The sequence below is a fragment of the Sus scrofa genome, chromosome 5 (assembly GCF_054392235.1).
Source record: "Sus scrofa isolate SSC_HxYL_T2T_F1_AM1 chromosome 5, Sscrofa_HxYL_maternal_Yorkshire_Landrace_v2.0, whole genome shotgun sequence".
Lineage (NCBI taxonomy): Eukaryota > Metazoa > Chordata > Mammalia > Artiodactyla > Suidae > Sus > Sus scrofa.
In genome coordinates this window covers 58,622,845-58,648,311 of record NC_139387.1, presented here as the reverse complement: position 1 = coordinate 58,648,311, position 25,467 = coordinate 58,622,845, and the positions used below count along the sequence as shown (strand labels likewise).

At 41.3% G+C, this 25,467-nt stretch overlaps 1 protein-coding gene across 2 annotated transcripts; it reads right to left on the bottom strand.

Annotated features, from left to right (window-relative positions):
* Window positions 1–3,900: 3,900 nt before the first annotated feature.
* On the bottom strand, window positions 3,901–24,138 carry LDHB (lactate dehydrogenase B). Of its 2 annotated transcripts, none has more exons than XM_021092252.2 (8): window positions 23,993–24,138; window positions 20,951–21,085; window positions 14,038–14,155; window positions 12,190–12,363; window positions 10,031–10,204; window positions 7,433–7,550; window positions 6,034–6,157; window positions 3,901–4,269 (listed from the first exon to the last, which is right to left on the bottom strand). In XM_021092252.2, the coding sequence occupies exons 2-8, from the start codon at window positions 21,077–21,079 to the stop codon at window positions 4,102–4,104; spliced, it is 1,005 nt and encodes a 334-aa protein (XP_020947911.1). In that variant the 5' UTR covers window positions 21,080–21,085; window positions 23,993–24,138; the 3' UTR covers window positions 3,901–4,101.
* Window positions 24,139–25,467: the final 1,329 nt, after the last annotated feature.

Sequence of the window (25,467 nt, the reverse complement as noted above, 5' to 3'; positions counted from 1 at the left end):
TCCTTCCACACGAGAACTCATTCCCCATCCCTGACAAAGTTTAAGACATTGTAAGCTGCTCCATGAAAGTCAAGCTTGGAAACCAATGGCTTGCTGTAAATTCAATATTCACAGAGAAATTGGAACAATGAATTACAGACATAAATTAAAATAACTTTTCTCCTAAAACAAACACCATATGATATCGCTTATATGTGGAATCTAAAACATGACACAAATGAATTCATCTAAGAAACAGAAACAGACTCACAGGCAGAGAATAGATTTGTGGTTGCCAAGGGGGAGGAGGATGTGGGAAGGAAGGGTTGGGAGTTTGGGATTAGCAGAGGCAAACTATTATATATAGGATAGATAAACAAGGTCCTACTGTGTAGCACAGGGAACCATATTCAATATCCTGTGATAAACCATAATGGAAAAGAATATGAAAAAGAATATAAGAGTTCCCATTGTGGCTCATTAGGTGAAGAACCTGACAGTGTGTGTGTGTGTGTGTGTGTGTGTGTGTGTGTGTGTGTGTGTGTGGATGCAGGTTAGATCCCTGGCCTCACTCAGTGGGTTAAGGATCTGGCGTTGCTGCAACTGGAGTGTAGGTTGAAGATACAAATCAGATCCCGTGTTGCTGTGGCTATGGTGTAGGCCAGTGGCTGCAGCTCCAATTAGACCCCTAGTCTGGGATTTCCATATGCCGCAGGTGCAGGCATAAAAAGAAAAAAGAATAGGGAGTTCCTGTCGTGGCACAGTGGTTAACGAACCTGACTAGTATCCATGAGGATTCGGGTTTGATCCCTGGCCTTGCTCAGTGGGTTAAGGATCCGGTGTTGCCGTGAGCTGTGGTGTAGGTTGCAGACGAGGCTCGGATCCCAAGTTGCTGTGGCTGTGGTGTAGGCCGGCTGCTACAGCTCTGATTCCACCCCTAGCCTGGGAACCTCCACATGCCTCAGGAGTGGCCCTAGAAAAAAGACCAAAAAAAAAAAAAAAAAGTATATAACTGAATCAGTTTGCTATACAGCAGAAATTAACCCAACATTCTAAATCAACTACACCTTAGTAAAATTTAAAAAAATTTTCCCTTATATCTAGCTAGATATGGTCATTATCTCAAAAGACTGAGTTATTTTGGAAATGGGACCTGAGCAACATACTTAATACCTCTGGCTTAGTCTCTCTGCAATACAGGGATATCCTCTAGCATTAAATGAAAGAATGACTTACACATTATTTTATAAACACTAATGAGACAAAAATGTAACAATACCTAACACTTACGGAACAGTAGTGTTTTTAGGAGAACAGGTTAAGAAGCTATAATGCCTAGGCTGAATCCCAAGTTTGCTACTTAGTGGCTGTGTGACCTGGCATGTCTGTTTCAGTTTCCCCATCTGTAAAATGAGGAAGTGATTCTGTCCCTTTCTCTAAACTATGGATGTTGGTGCATTTAATGTTGTCCCAGAGTTCTCTGAGACTCTCTTCATTTGTTTCCAATCTTTTTTCTCTTTTCTGTTCCGCATCTGTGATTTCCACTTATCTGTCCTCCACCTGGCTTTTTTGTTCTTCTGCCTCCTGTATTCTGCTGTTGGCTGTTTCTAATGAATTTTTTATTTCAGTTATTGTATTTTGCATCTCTTCTTGCTTAAGTTTTATATCTTGTATCTCTTTGCTCAGTGTTTCCTGTACATTATCCATCTTTGCCTCCAGTTTATTTCCAATGTCTTACATCATCTTCAGCATCAACAGTCTAAAGTCTTTTTCCTGGAGGCTGAGAATCTCCTGATCGCTTAGCTGTTTTTCTGGGGTTTTTTTCTTTCTCTGATTTATAGTTCTCTGTCTTTTCATTTTTATATGTTTTTGGGGTGGTGACCTTTTTACAGATAATAGAGTTGTAGCCTTTCTTACTTCTGGGGTCTGTCCCCCTTGTGGCTGAAGTTGGTATGTGGGCTTGCTGTAGCCTTCCTGCTGCGAGGGACTGGTGCCTGCCCACTGGTAGGTGGAGCTGATTCCTATCCCTCTGGTGGGTGGGGCTTTGTCTCTGGATGAGATTAGAGGCATCTGTGTGCCTTGGGGAGTCTTTCGGCAGCTTGTTTACTGATGGCTGATTGTTGTTTAGCCTGGGGCTTCTCAGTGCTGATAGGTGGGGCCAGATTTTCCCTAAATGGCTATGTCTAAATTCCCAAGAGCTTTGCTTCCAACGCCCTTCCCCACAAGCCACATTCACACCCTGTTTTCTCAAAGAGGAAGTGATTCTGAAGCAGGGTGATTTTTTTCGAGACATTTGGAATGTATGCAGACACTTGAGTTGACACACCTGGGGAGATAGGTGTGTAACTGGCATCCAGTGGGTAGATACCAGGAATGGTGCTAAACATCCTATTACTCCAAGCCCAAACCAATCACACCAAAGTTGAGAAACACTGCCTTATAAAACAGGAAGATTTAGGTGAGTAACCATGTATGGAAAGCACCTGGAACAGTAAGCACTACTGAAGTTTTTAGTTACTTTTACAATGAAGCCTTGTACTGTTTTGTTTTTTTTTTTGGGGGGGGGGTCTTTTTAGGGCCACACCCCTGGCATAGGGAGGTTCCCAGGCTAGGGGTCAAATCTGAGCTGTAGCTGCCCGCCCTACACCACAGCTCACAGCAAGGCCAGACCCTTAACCCACAGAACAAGGTCAAGGATCAAACCCTGCAACCTCATGGTTCCAGTCAGATTTGTTTCTGCTATGCCACGATGGAAACTCTGTTTTACATTTTCTCATTTAACTCACACACCCATATTGAACAAGTACCATTACCTCCACGATATAGGTGAGAAAATTAAAGCTTGGGAATTAAGTAGCTAACTTTCCCCAAACTGCAGTTAATCGATGAAATTCAGGTTTAAGTGATAACAAGCTTCATGATTTTAACACTACCTAAACTGACCCCTAGGTATTACATACATTGGAAACTTTTGTTCAAGGAAGTTAACCCCATTAGGCTATCAATAGCCTGGCTCTGAATAATTCAACCCAAATTTTCATTTTTCCTCATTATCAAGTGGAACCAACTCTAACAAAGATCACTTCAATTTTAGAAGCTGATTTAGAGGCTCCTCTTTTTAGAGAAATAAAATGCATTCCCTTATAAATATCACCCACTGGTTCTAGTTCTTTTTTCAGTTGTAACCTTAAAATGGTAAACTCAGTATTTAGAGCAGTGAAAATCCTGATATTGTGATGATGGATACATGTCATTATACATTTGTCTAAGCCCACAGAACCGCCCCTATACCAAGAGTGAACTGGAATGTAAACTAGTCTTTGGGTGATGGCATGTCAACTTCGACTGTAACAGACAGGACAGTCTGGTGAGCGATGTTGATAATGGGGGGAAGCTATGTGCGTAGGGGACAAGCGGTTCATGGGAAATCTCTGTATGTTTCTCTTGAGTCCTTAAAAAAAAAAAAAAAAAAAAAACAGGACAACAACAAAATCGTAAACACATTGTGACAAAGAATTGTGCTGTTTGGTGGAAGGGGTGGAAACGATGGAATGCAGATGACAGAATTTAGGAAGATTCATGATGTGGGGGAAGAGTTAGAAAAGCTAAGATCGGAGTTCCCAATGTGGCTCATCAGAAACAAATCTGACTAGCATCCATGCGGACGCAGGTTTGATCCCTGGCCTCGCTTACTGGGTCAAGGATCTGGCACTGCCCTGTGGTGTAGGTCACAGACGTGGCTCAGATCCAGTGTTGCTATGGCTGTGGTGTAGGCTGGCAGCTAAAGCTCCAATTCGACTCCTAGCCTGAAACCACCATATGCAGAGTACGGCCCTAAAAAGACGAAAGAAAGGAAGGAAGGAAGGAAGACAGACTAAAATCTTTCAGGAACCATTCAAGAAAGAATTTGAGAGACAGAAGCACACTATGATAGTTAACTTTATTTGTTCAAGGACTTGCTTGAAAGCATTAAACTAAGCATGGGCTTTGACTCTGGGAGCCCACATTCACATATTTAAGGAAGATAAAAGCAAACTGTGCTCCACATACATGGATGAAAACTAAAGGCTTGTGGGAAATCACACTGTAGTTTGTAGGTTACTACAACCTAGAAGCCGGGAGTCACAGGTCCTTCAGATCCTTCTGGATGCCCCACAGAGTGTCAGCACTGTTCTTGAGCTGGGCAACCTCATCATCCTTCAGCTTCTGGTTGATAACACTGGTTAGTCCTCGAGCATTCAGGACACATGGGAGGCTCAGGAAGACCTCATTCTCAATGCCATACATGCCCTGCCAGAGCAAGAAAAACATCAAGGTTAAGAAATGAAACCAGATGGAGTTCTCTGGTGGCCTAGTGGTTAAGAATCTGGCATTGTCACTGCTGTGGCTTGGGTTCAATCCCTGGCCTGGGAAAGTACACGTGTTGAGGGTGTGGCAAAAACAACAATAACAACGAAGAAGAGGACTTTTGATGACAAACCACCACAAAATGGAGTTCCTGTTGTGGCTCAGGGCAAATGAATCCAACTAATACCCACGAGGATACAAGTTTGATCCCTGGCCTTGCTCAGTGGGTTGAGGATCTGGCGTTGCCGTGATGAAGGTTGCAGATGAAGCCTGGCTGTGGCTGGCAGCTGTAGCTGCAATACGATCCCTAGCCTGGGAACTTCCATATGCAGTGAGTCCGGCCCTAAAACAAACAAACAAAACCAACAGGAAATGAAACAACAGATCAAGATAATCACAGGTCCTGGGTTTGAACAAAAAGAACTGCAGGAAATTTGTTAAGTATAAACTCACTCCTTAGTTTTTAATCACTTACATAAGGCCTATATATCCCTAATATTTGTGTTTCAAATTGGATTTTATACATGGAATATACAAATATATGCCACGATAAAACTAGAAATTCAAGGAGTTCCCGCTGTGGAGCAACAGGATTGGCAGCATCTTGGGAGTGCTGCGACATAGGTTCGATCCCCGGCCAGGTGCAGTGGGCTAAAGATCCAGCATTGCCGCAGCTGCGCTCAGACCTGATCCCTGGCCTGGGAACTCCATATGCCAAGGGGTGGCCAAAAAAGAAAACAAAAACAAAACAAAACTAGAAACTTAAGCAATAATTGCTTTTTTTTTTATTGAGAAAGAATGGATATGTGTACATGTACAGCTAAATCACTTTGTTGCATAGAAGAATCACAACATTGCAAATCAACTACTCTTCAATAAAGCTTTAAAAAAAGAAAAAAAAAGTAAGTTCTTTTACTCACTGACACCGTATTGAACTTATTGACACCTCTATTTTGATTCACTTTAATAGATTTTGATATATACATCTTTGAATTAAATCACATTCCAATGTGGTTCTTATTAAGCTTCTTTTCATGGAATTTTAAGTTTTTAAAAATCCTTTAGTTAAGGGGCAAATTTTAGGCAGTAGTTGACCTACAAGGTACAGGATACCAGGTGGAGGCCACTCTAAGGCAAGATTCTTACAACGCCTAAGAGTTGCTGAAAAAAATAGTACTACTTTCAAAACAACTTACCCATGTGTATTAATTTCTCACAGGGGCAATTTAACTACATAATTAACTGATTATTTAAGTATATTAATCAAGTTATTTGTAGGAAATGAAGGAATTATCTTAGACAGCGCTTTAATACAATTTTAGCTTTATTTAAAAATAATCTCTACTGTACCACAGCTTCTGAATTAAACTGAATTTGCTAAGGTATCAAGTGCTATATCAAAGCCATTTATAGTTTAATATACTAGCTTAATGAAACTATTAAACCTATTCAAATGATCAGCTGAGAATGATGCTAAATAAAATAAGAGTTAATATTTAATTGGCCACATCAAAGAAGGAACAAACTGTAAACAGGTATGTGATGTCTCAGCCTCTGCAGATTTTTTGCTCTTGGTGTTTGAAACTCCTGTTGCAAAGGAGAAAACTGCCCATAAAACCCTGATGAAAAAATAACTGTGGACCGAGACATTATCTTGTTCTTAAAATGACTCTACTGGAAATCATATAATATTTTAGAACAGTTTACCTGCACCATTGTTGACACTGGGTGAATCCTGGATAGGTTTTTCAACATGGATTCAATAAGATCAGCCACGCTTAAGCCAATTGCCCAGTTGGTGTAGCCTTTCAGCTTGATGACTTCGTAGGCACTAAGGGAGAAAAAAAAAAAAAAAAAAAAAATCATAAAAGAGATCATTGAAACCAGACTCTTTGGGTTTGACTCCAGCTCCATCTCTTTACTGTGTAATCGTGAGTAAATTATTTCACTTATCTGTCTGTGTCCACTTCTGTAAAATAAGAACAATGGCATCCACTTCATAAATTTGTGAAATGAGTTAATATCATGTAACATCGAAAATGTAAACACTACATGGTAGGTGCTAAGTAAATGCTTTGACACATTTAAAGAGTTTACTCTTTGACACATTTTAAGAGTTTACTGTACAAATGACTACCTATAAAGTCGCAGTGGGAAAATGTACATTTTCCAACCCATCTTCTTATTCCTAAACATAAATATTTCCAAAGATATTCATGAAATCAGGAGATAATGACCTTTACATTCAAAGAACAAAACAATCCTTGATTTTCAGGTCCCTTTGTGGTCACTAACCATTGTCCCCATAAAATACCACGGCCAACTAACTTAAGAGTAAAGTGATGGCAATACTCTGCCTGGCAACTTTCTGAGCACAAATTGTACACTTTGGAACCCACAAAGGCACTTGGACTTGAGAAGTAGGTAGCAGGAGTATTATTTAACGCAGTCTATCACTGACTGAAAGACCTTGAGCAAGTCACATTACCTGGGTGAGCCCTGGTTTTCTCATTTGTAGCATAAAGGGTTTATGCTAATGAAATTCTTCCACTTCCTTCTCTTTCAACTTTTTTTTTTTTAAATGGCTGCACCCTTGGCATAGGAAAGTTCCCAGGTCAGGGATGGGGTCTGAGCTGTGGCTGTGACCTGCACCACAGCTGCAGTAATGCCAGATCCTTTAACCCAATGCACCAGAGTGGGAACTCCCCTTTCAACTTTCTAAAGATATACAGGTCAAATTCCTGAAAAACAAGTCATTAAAATGGAACTAAACTAAATGATTCCATATTTGAGACATCAGTTAGTCTGTTACAATGCTCTGAAAATAAAAGCTAACAATCTGAAGCTAAGCACATTCTTTACACTAGTCCAAAATGACACCATATTTCATGATACGAAGGCCATACAAAGAGAGGATGGTTAGTAACAAAAGATAGTGGGACTTGCACAGCAAGTCTGACCAGTACAAAGTTAGCCTTTTCTGTTTCAGAAGCTGCCTCTTAACTATATTAAGGTTTATCTGAGCAGGCAGCCATGCAAAGTATTCACAATTTTGTCTAACTAACAATGCAATTAATTATCTTAAATCGAGCCCCCTCCCACTTACCTTTCAACCACCATCTTATGCACTTCTTTCCAATTTTCACTATCATTGTCCGTTCCCATCTCTGGATTCAGTTCCTGGAGAGACACACCTGCCACATTCACCCCACTCCACACAGCCACTATGGGGGGGGGGGGGGGGAGAGAAAGATACAACATTTTACCTATGCCTGACATTATTTTTAAAAATTCATTTCTTCTCAATTCAGATTTATTTCACCACGTTACCCACTTTAACTGCTCCAATGACAGCTGTGTACAATACACCCCCCAAAGGCTGACACTTGCCCTCAAATAACCACACGCATCTAACCTTGTAACTTTCAACCGTTTTGGTGCTGTCATACTCCCAGACAAGATGGAGTTCTTGCCTTTCTCTAGGTTTGTGAAGTCATAAGGGATTCTAATTTGGGACTATCCTAAACACTGGGTTTGAGGAATTCTTCAACTTTTCCCCTGCTTATTCTTCAAATATAAGCCGTGTTGTTTTTTTTTTTTTTTTTTTTTTTTCCTTAAAGGGAAGTGAAAAAGTTATTCTTGGAGAAAGCCTAGAGTCTATCTCTTCCTATGTCCTAAGTTTAGTCCCATTTCTCGAGAAAATGAATTTCTCATGAATGAATTTCTCTGGTCTTAAGAGGATCAATTATTTCCTTCCAAGAATGTCCCCCAAAGTTAGAATTTACTTGGAGAAAAAGCTAAGTCAAGGACACTAAAGCAATGGGATATTCTCTCCCAGAGGGATGGAGAAGGTTTAATAAGCCATAAACAAAGGTCTTCTTAATGTAGGGGAAAAACAAATATCAGAAAGGACTACAAAAAAATAGGCCTTTGAACCAGACCTTGAAAAGTAAGTGTTCCTCAGGGATCTTTGACAGAGAACACTGTAGTTTCAGGAAATCTGAGCAGAGGCAAGGGGGTAAAGCCTAGAACCAGCTATGAAGGGCAAAGCTGCTTCCCAACTTTCATGAATTCAGGCTAATTGCTGAGAAAACTAGGGCATTTTCATGGTCTTTTATGAAGACTATGAGATCTACATAATGAGGCCTAACTGAGCATAGTTTGTTTCATTTTATGTACACAATATAGAAAGAGGGGGAAAAATGACACAGTCATGAGTGAATAAAACACTGGCTAGGACTCAGAAGACAGGAGTCCAGCTGCAGTTATGCCACTAACCAGCTACAGAATCTTCAATGAGCCATCAGGTCTGCTTTGCCTCAACTGTTTCTCCATTAAAATGCAAACCCTGAACTAGAGGACATGTGACAGCTCTTCCACTTTTGTGGTTCTAGTAACTGCGTAACTGATAACCAGCACTTATTGGGCTTTTACTGTACACCAGACATTGTACCAAATAATAAAATTCAGACAAATCCTGGATGAGAAATTCTTGAATAAAGTGGTACAATGTGTCAGAAAAAAAAAAGTCAGCATCATTATATAAGAAAGCACAAATTGCAATAATTTTAAGATCAAATTCTTACAGTACCAAAGTAAACTCTACTCAAAGCTTTTGCCACCCAATTCCTTCCTCCTTCAGGAAATATGAATACAATAGCTCTGTCCACTGAAAGGGCCTGCAAAGACATACCAGGAACATGAGCATAGCTATGCCCAGGTCTTAGTTTCTAAATATGATGCCCGTAGAAGGAGATAGGACCCTCTGGAGAAATAGACGATTCTAGTACTGAGAAAAGGAGAGTATGATATGAACCTTGTACACGCTGCTGTCCTAAGGAAGGGGTCAAAAAATGATGAGACATGTCAACAAGACAAAAAAGCCAGCTTAAGGGCCTGTTACTTGCCAAATTCTAGACAATTTGCACATTACGACATTTGTGGAATAAAACAAAAATCTGAGACTATGTTGACATAAATAAGAAAGAAATGAAAAATCAGAGTTCCTGCTGTGGTGCAGCAGAAATGAATCCATGAGGATGTGAGTTCAATCCCTGGCCTCGCTCAGAGGGTCAGGGATCCAGCTTTGCCATGAACTGTGGTGTAGGTTCCAGATGTGGCTTGGATCTGACATTACTATGGCTGCAGCTCTGATTCGACCCCTAGCCTGGGAATTTCCATATGCTGCGGATATGGCCATAAAAAGCAAAAAAAGAAAAAGCTCCTCCTTCAGTTGAATACGAATAATATCAGAAGAAATGATGGAATCAGAATATCATGTTTGGGATGTTCCCTTATAACACAGTGGTTAAGGATTCAGGGTTGTCACTGCTGTGTGTGGCACAGGTTTGATCCTCGGGCCCGGATGTCCACAGGCTGTGGGCATGGTAGGAAAAAAGTAAATGTTTGACAACTATCATAGTAATAATTTATTTAACTAAAAATCATTACTGAATGGTCAACTTAGCAGGCAAAAAATTGATGAGGAATCAGATGTTCACCCAGTTAGTATCAAAGTATCCTCCCCAAATTCCTTATTTGTAACGTAAAGCACATTAAAATTATAAAAATAAAATGGAGAAACAAAAACTCAGAACGGCAAGAGTAATACCATAAGTGCACAGGAAATCGTGTGTGTGTGTGTGTGTGTGTGTGTGTGTGTGTGTGTGTGTGTGTGTGTGTGTGTGTGTGGTGTTTGGTTTACCGCTTGAGTCGCCATGTTCTCCCAAAATCCACCCGTGGCAGCTGCTGGGATGAACACCAAGCTTTTCAGCCATAAGATAGCGAAACCTTGCAGAATCCAGGTTACATCCACTTCCAATCACACGGTGCTTGGGTAATCCACTTAGCTTCCAGGTAACATATGTGAGAATATCCACTAAAAATTTAAAAAATAACAAACATTAAGTACATTAAAAATGATTTCAGGAGTTCCCGTCGTGGCACAGTGGAAACGAATCCGAATAGGAACCATGAGGTTGTGGGTTCAATCCTTGGCCTCGATCAGTGGGTTAAGAATCCGGCGTTGCCATGAGCTGTGGTATAGGTCGCAGACGTAGCTCAGATCTGGTGTTGCTGTGGCTCTGGCGTTGGCCAGCAGCTACAGCTCTGATTTGCCCCCTAGCCTGGGAACCTCCATATGTCGCAGATGTAGCCCTGAAAAAAAAGACAAAAAACAAAACAAAACTGATTTCAACTGCTAAGTCCATTGGTGGGTGCCCTGCTTTCCTCCTCTTCCACGGCCCCATTCCCCAAATGAGATATGATCAGAAAAATGTAAATACTTGACTTTCATAGTGAAGATGTCCATGGGTTAGAAAGATAAGAAAACATATCTAAGCTTTAGAGTAAAAACGATCATAAAAACATAAAAAATGCAACATTGTGGGGTTTTATTTACATCATTACTTGAGGCAAGAATACCGTAGGTTCTTGCGGATTAATTTACTTTATGCGAAAAGAAAAAAGTTGAATTAGATCATCCCTTAACGTTTCTTCCAGTTCTAACATTCCATGGTTGTAATGACTGTCATCATAAACCAAAAACTACTGGTTAAATTACAAACACACGCTACTATAAATTTTCCTGGGAATAAGACCCTAGCATTTTCTAGTCTTTAATGATAGGAATTCTATGACAGAGCCTTTGCTCTGGTGCAGCACAACCCGGAGACAGCACAGGGGTAAAACCTGTTGGTCTAGAGAACAGCATTAGCACTTACGGGCTCTGCTGTAAAAAGCAGGAAAATGTGCACACAAGGAAGGTAAGTCTCACCCCCCCACCCCCCCCACCCCCAGCAGACAGACACCAGCTAAGATATTTTAAGGTCGTTTTGGCCCGGATGTTGTAAACTCTTCCTTGGTAACTTTGACTCAGTGGGAGTGACTCCCTGGTGAGTTAAGACTTTGAAGCTATACCTGGAAAGTTGTATAAACAGTTCATAACATTTGCCTTAAACACAGGATGTGACGGCTTCATCTGTGCCTGCTGTTTGTCATTCATGTTCAACCTATCTGCCCCTCTACATTTATGAGAAATTTTAGATGCAAGACTAAACTATTAAGGAAACGCCAACCCAGGGTTGCAGAGAATATTAAAATCATCTCTGGTCTTGCTGGCTTGCATCTCTCAATATCTCAAATTTTAAGAATTCTCCTGGCTCTTATTTATCACTTTTCTCTATGGGGTGTATCAGAGATCATAGGTTTTACCATTTCATTAATATATCTACTCTGCTCACCAGTAAATAGTAAACTTGGTGGCAAATTGTAAGGCAAAATAAGTGTGAAATAGAGAGTGAATTTTGACTGTTTAGGCTAAAAAAATGCAATTCTTTCTAGCCAGAAGTTTTAAGTTACAACATTTGGTGTTTAACATGTATTTGTCCATAAATACAGTCTATTTCTATCTGTAAGCCTAGACTAATGGTTTTCTTAAACTCTTCAAATTTAATCAAATCCATTTCAAAGAAATTTAGAAATAAGGAGACTAGAATGCATTTCCTCTAAAACAGAAGGTCAAATACGCTAAAATATTCCAAATGGAGACCTCGTTCAAATGTTTCATTATGCATCCCAGGAGAGGCTTGACAGCAAATTTTAAGAGTTTTTAGACTCTGCAACAAACCCAGATAAAACAAGCAGATGACACTGCTTGATATAAAACGCTTCTCCCATTTTTAAGCATTTGGCTTAAAATGCTGGGATGGAGCCACTGGTGTTGCAAACATTCTTTTGTGGCCAATAACCGAAGACATGTGAATCGCTTCTGCCAGTGAACACTTTTTTTTTAAGTTCAGAGAAAAAAAGAAAAAACAAATATTCAAAATATTGAATTTAACAGAACTTAAGGCATTATAATACCTGGGTTCGAAACCACAATTATGATGCAGTCAGGACTGTACTTGACAATCTGAGGGATGATGAACTTGAAGACATTGACGTTCCTCTGCACCAGATTGAGACGACTCTCTCCCTCCTGCTGGCGAACGCCTGCCGTCACCACCACAATCTTGGAATTGGCGGTCACAGAGTAATCTTAAAGGACAGGGGAAAAGGTAAGGCACTTGACATACAACTTATCACCAAAACACGCCATAGGATGTGCTCTAGAAAGCCAAACATACGTAAATGTCCTGAACTTCTGTGAGAATTATGTGTTCTATATAAGGTGCTGCATTGCAACACCAGTGTTCTGTGGCGTTTTCCTCCTTGAGCCATATGGACACATGCCAACAACAACACTGGCTGAGAAAGTGAACCCAGGAAATAAAGAAGGCCATAAATTGTTTCCAGCGAACAACCTCAAAATGCTATTGGCTTTAGAGAATACTGAACTGGCAGTAATAATACAAAGCATAATCAGCGAGTCCATGGGGAGTTCCCTTGTGGCTCTGTGGGTTAAGGATCATGGCTGTGGTGCTAGTTTGATACCCAGCTTGGGAACTTCTTGATGCCATGGGAGTGGCTGAAAAAAAAAAAAGTGTGAGTTCAAAAGGTCAACAGGCAGCCCTTCAACAAAAAAGCAATTTAGGGAGTTCCCGTCGTGGCGCAGTGGTTAACGAATCCGACTAGGAACCATGAGGTTGCGGGTTCGATCCCTGCCCTTGCTCAGTGGGTGAACGATCCAGCGTTGCCGCGAACTGTGGTGTAGGTCACAGACGCGGCTCGGATCCCGCGTTGCTGTGGCTCTGGCGTAGGCTGGCAGCTACAGCTCCGATTCGACTCCTAGCCTGGCAACCTCCATATGCCGCGGGAGTAGCCCAAAGAAATAGCAAAAAGACAAAAAAAAAAAAAAAGGCAATTTAAAGGTAACCGCAAAGAATGTACATATATGTGTATGACATATATCTGTACAGCAGAAATTGGCACATTTTCAATCAACTATACTTAAAAAAATTTAAAGGAAACTGCAGACTTGCAATGTAAATTCAATCCACGAAGGGGAAGAAAAGGCAGTGAAGTGTTTGTTCATTAATTCTAACACTTAATATATTAAAAAAGTTTCTTCACTTTTACCAGGGACCTTCTTTAGAGAATACTGCATTTTTCAAGTACGTACATCCTTTCCCAATTCATACAGACATTGCCTTGTGACCCGACCATTAGACTCAATAGCTATGGATGATTCATATAATTAAACCATGTTGCTAAGTGACTTTTGATAGCTAATCAGCTTCCTCTCCCGTAAGATAGAATAGGACCTACCTCTCATAGGGATTACTGTGAAGATGAGACATGTAAAAAGTTTCACACAGTACCCAGAATGCTACCAATCCAATTAGCAATAGCTATTATCAGTAGCAGAATTGTTAGAAATTATTTTGGAGTTCCCTATTTCTATATCTATAGGTACAGCCATGCTGTGGGGACAGTACCTGCCTAAAGATACCTAGAATATGAATTTATTTAGTTTCTTCAAGGCACGCAAATTGCCTTGTACCAATACGTCTTTGGATCTGAAACATCCCTGTTCTCAGATACATGTAAACAAGCATTATAATACAATTTCCCCCAAATGTTATCATGTCCATGGAAGCCACGTGGGGGGAGAGTTTATAGAGGTACCACTTGTGTCTGTCCTTGAGGATGAACTGGACCCAAAAGGAAGGAACTGCCAACACTAGATTCACTAGAATGGGAAAATCCATTTTCTATCAAGGAGGGAGGATATCCATTTATTTGACCACTTTGGGCATGAAATGAGACTACCTTTATCTGCCACAATTTTGGGTGTCTGAAGGAACAAGCTTCCGTGCTGCAGATCCATCATTTCTCCTTTGAGTTTATCTTCCAAAACATCCACCAGAGCAAGCTCATCCGTCAGAGACTGTAAACACAAAATCAGGTGTTAGGACACCTAAGCCACGCCTGCACAAGCTAGAGACAAGTACCAAACGTCTAAAGATCTAGAGAATTTTCACCATGGAGCTAGGTGTGCTCTTTCAACAATTTCATGACAAAACGTCTTGAATAACCAACTGTTAATATTTACACCAAATTTTCATATTTCACCTCCTAGCATTCCATTAATTGCTTAAAGAAGATGTAGGTATGAAACCAACTTGGTTCAACAGTGGCCTCAGAGTGTTGGGGATGACAGTGAAAAAAGACACACAAACCCACAAACAAGCTTGGGCAGTGTGTCCATCCCTGAAGGTCACCCCCAATTTAGAAGGGTTGTGAGAGGGCAGATTTGGCCGAAACCATCAAGAGGTTGAGTTCATTTTATAGCAGGATTTGAAGCCCTGGTTGAAGCTTGGAAGCCTCAGGTTGGCTCCGGCCAAGGTCCTGGTGGGGAATAACAGTCTTATGGACACCAGGCATCCAGTACTAGTAAATTCTCCATACATGATCAACCCAAACTTGCCCAGTCTCAGAGTTCTTGTTTTCTACTCTCATGTCATCCTGTGCCACATGACCCAAGTAAAACCAAATCAGTAATCATGTGCATTCTTCAGCATGGCTTCGATCTTCTAGGAAAAATGACGGTGTGTGTGTGTGAATCTACCTGCATGTTATTAACTTTTCAGCTTCTAAAGTTCTTTAAAAAGCACTTCTCCTCCCCCTCTGAAATATGACCAGAATCCTTGCCTTTATGGGTTCTAGGGTTGTTAGCAAAATAATTTAACATACCACACTTTAAAAAAATACTTCTAAGGATAGTGTGGTCGGTTCTGTAGGTGGTGGGTGGGTTGCAGGGAAAATAAGACTAAGTAACTGGGGTTCCAGAAGCATTCTGAAGACTAAGAATAATCTAAGAGCTGGGTTTCCTAGTGACCTAACAGTTTAAGGATCCAGTGTTGTCACTGCTGAGGACTTCATATGATGGGTGCAGAGAAGGCGGCACTGAGCAGCAGAGAGAAGCAAAGAGAGGGAGAATCCTTAGTCACGTTCAGCTTGCCAACAAAGCAGATCCCACTCCTCACAGGAGCCTAGGAATGAACACTGTCTCCTGTTTCCAGAATCCCAGTGGCAGCTGGCCTCAAGCTGTGAGCTATTGTAGGCTGGCCTGTGAGGGTTTCCCTGAGCCTCCCTGTGACTGAATGTGCTCTTAGTTGCAAGCAATTGATTCACTTGCAAACTTCTGAAACAACCCTTTTATGAGTTGGGGAGGACTTGGTAAATATTGTCTCATTTCCATATATGTCAAATACTGGTGTTTATCTTCACCCGTTTTCAACTACAACACCTTTGAACACTTTTAAAATGGTTTCATTCCTCTGACACCTCTAACAAGGTCACACCAAACCCTCATCTGTGTTTCTGAAGCCCTAAACTCATACTCAGTAGCTCGACAGTTCGGTCAAGGTTCCGAGCAGCAGGAACATCACTCTTATTTTGGGACCATCACGTGCGTGCCACTGAATCAATGGGGCTTAATTTGGGGCTTAAGTGCAAAAGGATGTCATAGGATCTTAGATCCTGTCTTTTGTTTCAGTGGGTAGAGAATTGGCTGAGAAGTGCATAGTCAGCTGGCAAGGAAGGAAGCGATCCAACACTCGGAGAAAATAATTGCAGCGCTGAATTTAGCTGCATCTGTGCAACTGAATATCCTCCCAGTTGGTGGCAAGCAAATGGATGTGTGACTAAGTACTGACACTTTGGCTTAAATAAATCTCTGTAGTCATACTGTATACTAGCCTCTGAATTTACCATATGTACATTCCACTTAAGTCGTAAATATATTTTAAAAGGTTTGATACATCAAGGTTTAGATTAATTGCAAAAGCAGTAACTTATTAGGGGTCCGAGTCAGAGAAGCCAAGAGCATCACTGTTGAAATCTTAGTTTAACCTACTGTAAAAAATATCTGAAATCCTGTGTGGACCAAATATATCCAAAATTATCTACCTCTTGACCTTCTTAGCTAATAAATTTCAGCCTTAATATTTTATGGCTGCCTCCCCTCCTCTCTTGACCTGCACATGTGGCATGTGGAAGTTCTTCGGCCAGGTATTGAACCTGCACCACAGCAGGGAAATGCTGGATCCTTAACCCACTGAGCCACCAGGGAACTCCTTGATGGCTGCATTTTTAATATTCAGGTGTTTAGTCTGCATGAAATTTATGGGAGGAAAAAGTAACTTTTCTCAAATAATTAGCTAAATAAATGGACAAGCACCATGTATTCAATGTCATCTTCTCCTCTGGAATGCCACTTTTTATTCAATACTCTTTGGGCCTGTTTCTGGGCTTTTAGTCTGTTCCATTAACCTGTCTATTCTTATACAAATACAAAATTTTAATTTAAGTCCCTCTTTTAAGCCAGGTCCTGCGCTGCAAAAACTACTTTGCGGTATGTCTGTAATTACACTGCTCCTTCTATGCGACATCTTTTGCTATGTCTATAGCACAAGGGTGTGGCCACGGCTGACTAAATCAAAAACAGACACTCAAACCAAAAATAGCTAGACAATGGCTAAGGATAGAATAACTGCAGGGAAGCTCTACGGGACCTTGACAATATGATGGGACCCTGGCAGCTAAAACACGGGGCTTGAGGGTGGTTGATGGGGGGCAGAAGCCATGAAAATGGAAAAGCTATGATCAACCGTTGACCAAATGGAAATGCATTTTTTTTAGTAATGGCAGGGATATTCATTTATTTAATACAAAATTATACTGAACGAGCCAGGCACTATTCTACTAATGAGGGCTGCAGTATTGACCAAATCTGGCAAAGTTCCTGCTCTCAGGGAAGGTACCAGGAAGGGAACAGGCACAAAGCACACAATTTAAGATGATTCTGATAATGGGAATGCTATAAGCAGCATAAGGCATATGAAGTTAAAGGTACTACTGGAAGGAAATTTACTTGGCATTGGATAGTCAGGGAAGCCTGCCGGCAAAGCCAATAACATGAAGGATGGAAAGGGGTCAACTCTGATGCTCTAGGGCAGACACCGGGGAGAGGGAAATCAATTATTAAAAGGGCTTAAGCAGCAAGCGAGCTTGGTATTTTGAAGGGCGGAAGGTAAGGGAAGAAGTCAGGGGCAGTATCACCACACAGCACAGGAAGGCTCTCCTGACACTCTGTGAATGGCGCCCCCTAGAGGTGTGCACCCCTTCTTGCTCTAACAGACAGGCAGGGAGAGATCCTTGACCCTCACCCAATTTTATGTTTGTGGCTAGAGCGCTGTGACACTATCAGAAAGTTTGAAGTAGGGGAGCTACTTTAATTTTTAAAGCTCACTATGGTAATGAGGATGGGGACAGTGGGCAAGAGAAGCAGAAAACACCTGAGTCTTTTTTTTTTTGGTCTTTTTACGGCCGCACCTGTGGCATATGAAGTTCCTAGGCTAGAGGTTGAATCAGAGCAAGCTGCTGGCCGACACCACAGCCACAGTAACTTGGGATCCTGAGCCACATCTGTGACCTACGCAGCAATTTCGGCAACGCTGGATCCTTAATCCACTGATGAGGCCAGGGATCGAACCTGCATCCTCATAGATATTAATGGGTTCTTAACCCCCTAAGCCACAACTCCCCTGAGTTTTTGTAACGGTGGGACACTGTACTCAGTAAAGAGTCCCAGCTATCTCCCAGGGCCGACCCAAGGTGTGGGCCTTCTTGACCTCCATCTCTGGTGGCTTGGCTCACTTTCTGAGCCAGGGCAGTGTGTGAACGACCTCTGAAAAGAACACCAGGAATAGACTCAAGAGGCCGGACCTGCCACCTACCAGCTATGATCTTAATCAAGGTGCTTTATCTTTCTGAGTTTTTTTGTTTGTTTTTCGTTTTCCAACAGTAATAATATATAGCTGACAATACTCCTTAGCGCTTTCGTGGAAGATTAAGGTAACTTGCAGGCACCTGACAAAGTCGCACTGTTGGTTCCCTTTCTTATTAAAGGAGTGGGGCTTACAGTCCTTATCAAACATTAATAACAATTTTGACTTTTAATCCTCCCCTTGAAAGTAAGATTTAAACATTTTTAATTAGTAAGATGGTCTTTGAAGAAGGCAGTCCTTCCTTCATGGCAGCCCAGCTGGAAGATTCCTACTGTGTTAGTAGCCTGGTCTGTTCTCAAGCACTTGAATTAGGCCAAAGTATTATATAACTGCTGAGAGAGTCTCAATTAAATTATTTACCAAAGAGGACTTTTAATTTACAGTTAAAGCGATCAGAGAGGTACTCCTTATAGAATCATGATAGCTCAGATGTAGCTTCCTTAAAAGTCCCAATTTTGAGATTAGCAGGAGGAATAAAAAATCTTTACCGAGCATTTTATTAATACATTTATATCTGGGTGGGGAGAGAGATAAATTAAGAGTTTGGGGTTAACATATATACACTACTACTATGTATGAAACATGTCAACAATAAAGACCTACGGTATAGCACAGGGAATTAAAGTATACTCAGTATCCTGTAAAAACTTGTAATGGAAAAGAATCTGGAAAGGGATATATATTTATGTGTGTTATATACATATATGTACACACGCATACATACACACATATGTATAACTAAATCACTTTGCTGTAAACCTGAAACACAACTCTAAATTAACTATACTTCAACTTAAAAAAAAATATTTATGTCTCTAATTGCCCGAATATGTGTATAGAATAAAAAGAAATTGCAGAGTCACTATGTTAAGAGTTCAGAATCCTGGGCTCAAAATGTAGCTGTGACTGTAATCAGGCCACTTAATCTATTCAAGTCTCAGCTACCTCATCTGGAAACAGGATGTGAACAATTTCCATTTCTTGAGGTTGTTTAAAATGAAGCACTTGAGTCAAAATACTTCAAACATGGTACCTACTCAATAAATAGGTTAAAAAAAAGGTAAGTTGGAATACTCATTTTAACTAGTACAGCATCAAACTGTGATTACTCACATTCCCAATAATTTGGGAAGCAGCTGTCCAAATCGAGAAAACTAGTCAATTAAACCAGCAGGTAAAAGTACAAAAGAAAACCTGCATCGGGAGTTCCCATTGTGGTACAATGGAAACGAATCCGACTAGGAACCATGAGGTTGTGGGTTCGATCCCTGGCCTTGCTCAGTGGGTTAAGGATCTGGTGTGGCTCTGGCGTAGGCCGGCAGCTGTAGCTCCGATTCAACCCCTATCCTGGGAACCTCCATATGCTGCAGATCAGCTCTAAAAAGCAAAAAAAAACAAAACAAAACAAAACAAAACAAAACAAAAAACACCTGCATTGGTGTGTACTACATATTTTAGTAGGATTTTTCTGTTTTTGGCTCTTTGTCTTTTTAGGGCCTCACCTGCAGCATATGGAGGTTCCCAGGCTAGGGATCTAATCGGAGCTGTAGCCCCCAGCCTATGCCACAGCCACAGCCACAGCAATGCGGGATCCAAGTGGTGTCTGCAACCTACACCACAACTCACCACAACGCAGGATCCTTAACACACTGAGCAAGGCCAGGGATGGAACCCGCAACTCATGGTTCCTAGTCGGATTCGCTAACCACTGAGCCATGACGGAAACTCCTATTTGGGTTTGTTTCCGCTATGCCGCGATGGGAATTCCTAGTTGATTTTTTTTGATGACTTTTTCCTAGTGAAGATTCATTCAGAATTTGTGCCTTTAGAATTTAAACTGTGTAAATAGAAATATCCTGGCTAGGAATTATTCAATGCAGTCTAGAGGAGCGGAAGGTGCTAGTAGCGTGGCATTAGTGTTAATCTCCTGATGTTGATAATTGCACTGATTATGTGAGAGTATGTCCTATTCTGAGGAAGTGTACTCTGACAGACAGAAGGAAAGGAAGGGCATGACTGCACTTATTCCCAAATGGGTCAGAAAAAAATATATATATATATATATGTATATATGGAAAAAAATGTTAAGAATTGGTAAATCTGGGTGAAGTGATATAAAAGATTACTCTGTAAAAAACTGTTCTTGCTAATTTTCTGAAATTATTTCAAAATCAAATGACCGAGTGGAGGTTTGAGAATAGGATATTTGCATGACTTCAAAAGCAACTATGCAGATTATTATAGAGGGTAAAGAGACCTCTGCAGTGGAGAAATCTTGCAGTTACCACTTTAATCAGAGGACTCTTGGGCACCATCAGTAACAAGACAGACATTACACACCTCCTGATATGATGCTTCACGAAGAACCTGCCATTACCTGGTCATAACCCCACCCCTCAATCTAACCTGAACCCAATTACAAGGAAACATCAGACCAACATAAATTGAGGGACATTCTACAAAACTGATGGGAGTTTCTACAAACATATCAATGACACAAGACAAAGAAAGGCTAAGTTCCAGATTAAAGAAGAATAAAGAGATATGATGAGTATATAAAAATATGATCTTAGATGAGGGGTGAAAACAGCTATAAAAGGTATGACAGCTGGAGAACTTCTAATCTGGCTACTGTATACTAGATAGTAGTACTGCATCAGTGTTAAATTCCCTGAGTGCAGTAACGGTACTGTGTCAGAAAGGAAGAATGTCATTCTCCCAGGAGATACACACTAAAGTGTTTAAAGGTAAAGTATCATGATGTTTACAACTTATTTCATATTATTCAGGTGAAAAAAATCTTTTAAAGATACAATAAAATTCCCAAGCACCTAAGGAGCTAAGTACACACACTGAAATTGTCTATCAGGTATGGTGTTCTTGAAATGTACCTTTCCCAGAATGCTGATGGCACATGCCATACCGACTTGTCCAACACCCACTACAGTGATCTTATTGTTTGGGATTGTTGTCTCTTCTTCTGCAACTGGTGCAATCAGTTTTTCCTTAAGAGTTGCCATTGTGCGCTGAAAGAAAAGAATCAAAATATTATGCATGCATCCACAGAAGAAACCTGAATGGGAAACTGTAATGCAACTGTTCCAAGTCTGACCTAAAATACATTTTGAAAGAGCCGAATGATGTTCTAGAACACAGAATATATTTTTAAAAACCACCTGACCCATGTAACAAAAAATTTAACCAAGGCAAAATACCTCCAGGAAGCCTTACTATAACATGGGTTCTTCTCTTCAGTCTGTGATTCTCTAGCAATATTTAACAAAGTTGTGAAATTTTGCCTTATGACTATTCATTCACTGGCTAAAAAATATGAATACTTACATATAAATTAGCTGATTTGTTTTGATGCCCCCTATAAAGTATTTATGTGTAACTACTCAAGTTAGAGCCTGGTGTCAACACATACTTAAGCTTGGTTTAAAAGAATGGCCAGTTATGAATGTAATTTCTGCTACCAATGGTCAGTATCAATCTTAGACGATAGGGGCCAACTTGGTTCTTTTTTATTCTTCTAAGTCTCACTTAAAATTTGTCAGTGTACTGGATATACAATGTGCGCTTAAATAAATACAGTGATGGTAACAATGATGAAAAATGTTGTGTAAAACTGGCAAAAAATTTGACTCCTTTTAATGCACCTTGTAAGCTTATAAGCTTATTGGAAGGTGAGTAGATACATGTTTTTTTTTTTTTTCCAGGGAGTCACATTAGAAGAATATCAGCCTTTGAGTCAGTTTCTTTCCAGCCATTAAAGAGTAGTCCAAAAAAAAAAAAAAAAAAAATTCCAGAGTTTGCAAAAATGTTAGAAAACATTTATGGAGTTAATACCAAATTGATCTGTATGACATTGGATATCAGATCATTGGATATCAGATAAATTTTCAGGAGAACTAAAATAAATGGTAAAATTTATTGTATCATCCTGCCTTCTTAGGGAGGGTATAAGATGATAAATAAGCCCTTTCGTTGGAAGTTATCACTTGTAATTATAACCCATTATAATGACTATTGTTTGCCTTGTGCTTTTAATGCTAGACTGTGCATGAGGAAGACAATGTCCCTGTTTCAAACTGTACTCCTGCTTCCCAGTCTTGTTTTGTTTCTCATCTGCAAAGGACTAAGTAACAAAACCTAGTTTAGTAACTGTATATATAAAGTAAGAGTTAGTAAGGCTCTGAGTTGGAATAAAGTACTTAAATTTGGAGACAACTAGTTAACTATTTCATTCTATTTTTTCCCCCAATTCTTAGGGACTAAACTAAGATGTTATTTTGCCTTTACAAACACATTTGCATTTTTCTTATGGATGCTGTTGAAAAAAAAAAAAAATACAATGGTGTGCAACTGTCTCCACACAGATGACCTTACACATGTCCTACATTTTGAGTAGAATCAGAAGAATGCTGCGTCTCCCACTCGAACAGAAATACAAATGCAAAGTTTTTCTCCATTATATTATTTTCGCCAGATCCTTCAGGTATACAGAGGAGCCAGAAAAGCAGTGGAAAACGAAAAGCCAGAAAGACTGCTAGTAGAAATACAGATTATTTGTTCAAATAAGACCTTTTAAACTATCTAGGGGTTTCAGAAATGACAATTTAGAATTCTGAGCCAGTGCAGATTTTTTCCCATCTTTCTTGAGAAAAAGAGATTTAAAAAATTTTTTTCCTTTGTAGGGGTTATTTAATTGCAGTTAGGTAAAAACATCCCCACCCTCCTGCCCCTTCTGTGCTTATAAATCATTTGAAATGAACCCATGCCTTAAGATCAGGAACAGAGATCCACTTTGCCGACTGCCTCTCAACTCTAACCTTTTAAAGGCCCACCACGTTTTGCCCTCCAATTCATCCACTAAAATGTGCACGCTCTCCCCGCCCCCTCTCTTCAAGGCCCCAACCACAGACTGCAGTGCAGGCCGCCCAGGGGCCACCTCTTCCTCTTGGCGCCCGCAGCGCAGAGCGCAGGTCAAAAGGGGAAGCAGCAACCATGAATCTCCTAGGAGAAGGTATCTAGGGGAAGAAGTCTAGGCTTTCCTTACTCTGGACACCAAGAGCTGGCTAATAAACAAAGCACCTGAAGCATCAAGAAAAGAGGCCAGAGGAGTTCCCGTTCTGGCTCAGGGGTTAGCGAATCCGACTAGGAACCATGAGGTTGCAGGTTCCATCCCTGGCCCTGCTCAGTGCGTTAAGGATCCCGCGTTGCCGTGAGTTATGGTGTAGGTCGCAGACGCGACTGGGATCCTGCGTTGCTGTGGCTGTGGCGTAAGCCGGCGATTACAGTTCCGATTGGACCCCTAGCCTGGGAACCTCCATATGCCACGGATGCGGCCCTAGAAAAGACAAAAAAAAAAAAAAAAAAAAAAAAAAGAAAGAAAAAGAAAAGAAAAGAGGCCAGAAATGAACCGGCCCAAAGCTCCGGGAGGGGATGCGGGTGCCGCAGTCGGATACAGCCTGGAGGGCAGGGTCAAACCCACAGATCACCCTTTACCCTCATTCCGGAAAAGCCGGGCACTTTTACATTCCCGAGGTAGTGGCCGCCTACGACCCGCCAGACCTCACGGGTCATCTGGTCCCTTCCCCCCAACCCCCAGCTCCTCCAGCACGTGTCGGGGCTCTAGCCAGCAGGCATCGGGGAGTGATGCGGCGCCATGAGCCCATCAAGGACACGTAGGAACCGGGATTTAGCTGCAAAAGCAACAAGTCTGTCCCCCGGGAGAGCTCAGGCTGGCGGCGAGCCCAGATGCACAGCGGACAAAGCCCGGGGCTTGGTTGCAGCGCCCCCGCACCGCTCCGCACTCCAGCCGGCTGCCCCCACCCGAATCCGGATGCTCAGGGAGAAAGGCCCGGGAGCGCAGATGCCCTTCCTGGTCCTTCCCTGTCCTTGCTATACAAGGATTCCCCTCCACATCCCACCTGGTTTGCCCGAGAGCCGGGATTCAGGATTCCGAGTGGAAACCTACCAGAGGAGTGAAAGTTCTTGAGACGGCTGTAAGGGTCGCCCGAAGGAGACAAAGTCGGCAGCGTGCGTCTGCTCTGGCGCAGGATCTGCAAGGAAGGAGGAGGAAGCGGGGCCCGCCCCTCATCAGCCTCCGAGCTTTCTCTATTGTGATTGGAAACCCGAGCACCGCCCACCCCTCCCCTCCGCTCGCTCAATCCGGTTCAAGGACGTGGGCTCAAGCGTGCCCAGCCCTCCCTCCGACCGGTTGAGGAGGTCACCTTCTGGCGGCTAAGGCGGCCTCGCTCTCAGCTAGCTTCTGGGCGGAGAGGCTTTTCCACACAGAGGCTGCCTTATTTCTAAAACCTGGCCATCTTAAACTCTTCTGGACGCTTCTCCTCTTGTTCGGATAAATTTAGTCAGAATAGAAGTACATTTCTGTTTTGCGTTCCAGGTCAATTTTAGAGGACCACTGTTCTGAGCAAAGATGCTGGTGGTGTGTTCCCCTGGAAGAGTGCTGCTGATTCTGGATTTTTTTTTTTTAATAAAACTTAATTTTCTTTTCTCATCATTTCGATATAAAGTTCATTCGGTGCAATAATGACTAGTGGGTTTTTCCCACCTTATTCAGTTCAGCAAAAATGCAACCGTTAACCTGCTAGTTGCCTGTGAAACTAGTGAGGCCGAGTGCCTGATTTCTGAAGTTCTCTACCAATCTGTATGATCTCCAGGGCAGATAATGGGGCCACCAGAAAGATGGAGTTTCTCTGTTGGTTTCTGAGTTACTCCAAAGCTGCATGTTGCCAATTTATCTGTGTTTCCAACATTCAGCCCAGTGCCTGGTACCTCAATGAATGAATGAATGAATGATGAATGATGAAGCAGTTGAAGGCATCCTATTGTGCCTTCAGTAGTGTGTGTTTAATAAAATGCTTTCAGGTATAGCAATCTCACAAACTCCCTGTATTTGAAAGGAATTTTTTTGCTAGTGTTTTTTTGTAGTTATTTATTTTTGTTAAATGGCCGTTAATCTTATGCTTTAATTTAATCTCAGTGCCAAGCATGGGAGGTTCAAAATGAATATATATAGCAGTGTGTTGTTGAGGTGTTCCCAGTCCAAGGAGACAGACAAGTAGGTACATTCCTTCAATTGTGATAAAAAGTGATAATAGATATTTGGCTAAAATATGATAAAAATTCAAAGAGCCCTAAGAAAGGGTGTGTCTAGAGGAATTGATAAACCTCAAACTCCAGGATTACAGAGTCCAGTTAGTGGGAACATTGATGACTCTAAAGGAAAGTCTAGTTACAAATTGAAACATGATCAGGGAGAAGAAGAATTTGATGGATAACCTCAAAAGTATTATTATGTTTATCCTGAATCCAAGTTTGAAGCAAGACCAGCAAGTCACTCTAGAAAGAAATCCAGAAGCCACCCTAGACTTTACTTACC

Coding starts and splice junctions, on each gene's coding strand:
- LDHB (XM_021092252.2), bottom strand. CDS start 21,079: ATGGCAACTCTTAAGGAAAAACTGATTGCACCAGTTGCAGAAGAAGAG. Junction 14,156..20,950: donor CCATCAGCATTCTGGGAAAG/GTACATTTCAAG, acceptor TTGTGTTTACAG/TCTCTGACGGATGAGCTTGC. Junction 4,270..6,033: donor CAGTGTCAACAATGGTGCAG/GTAAACTGTTCT, acceptor TTGCTCTGGCAG/GGCATGTATGGCATTGAGAA.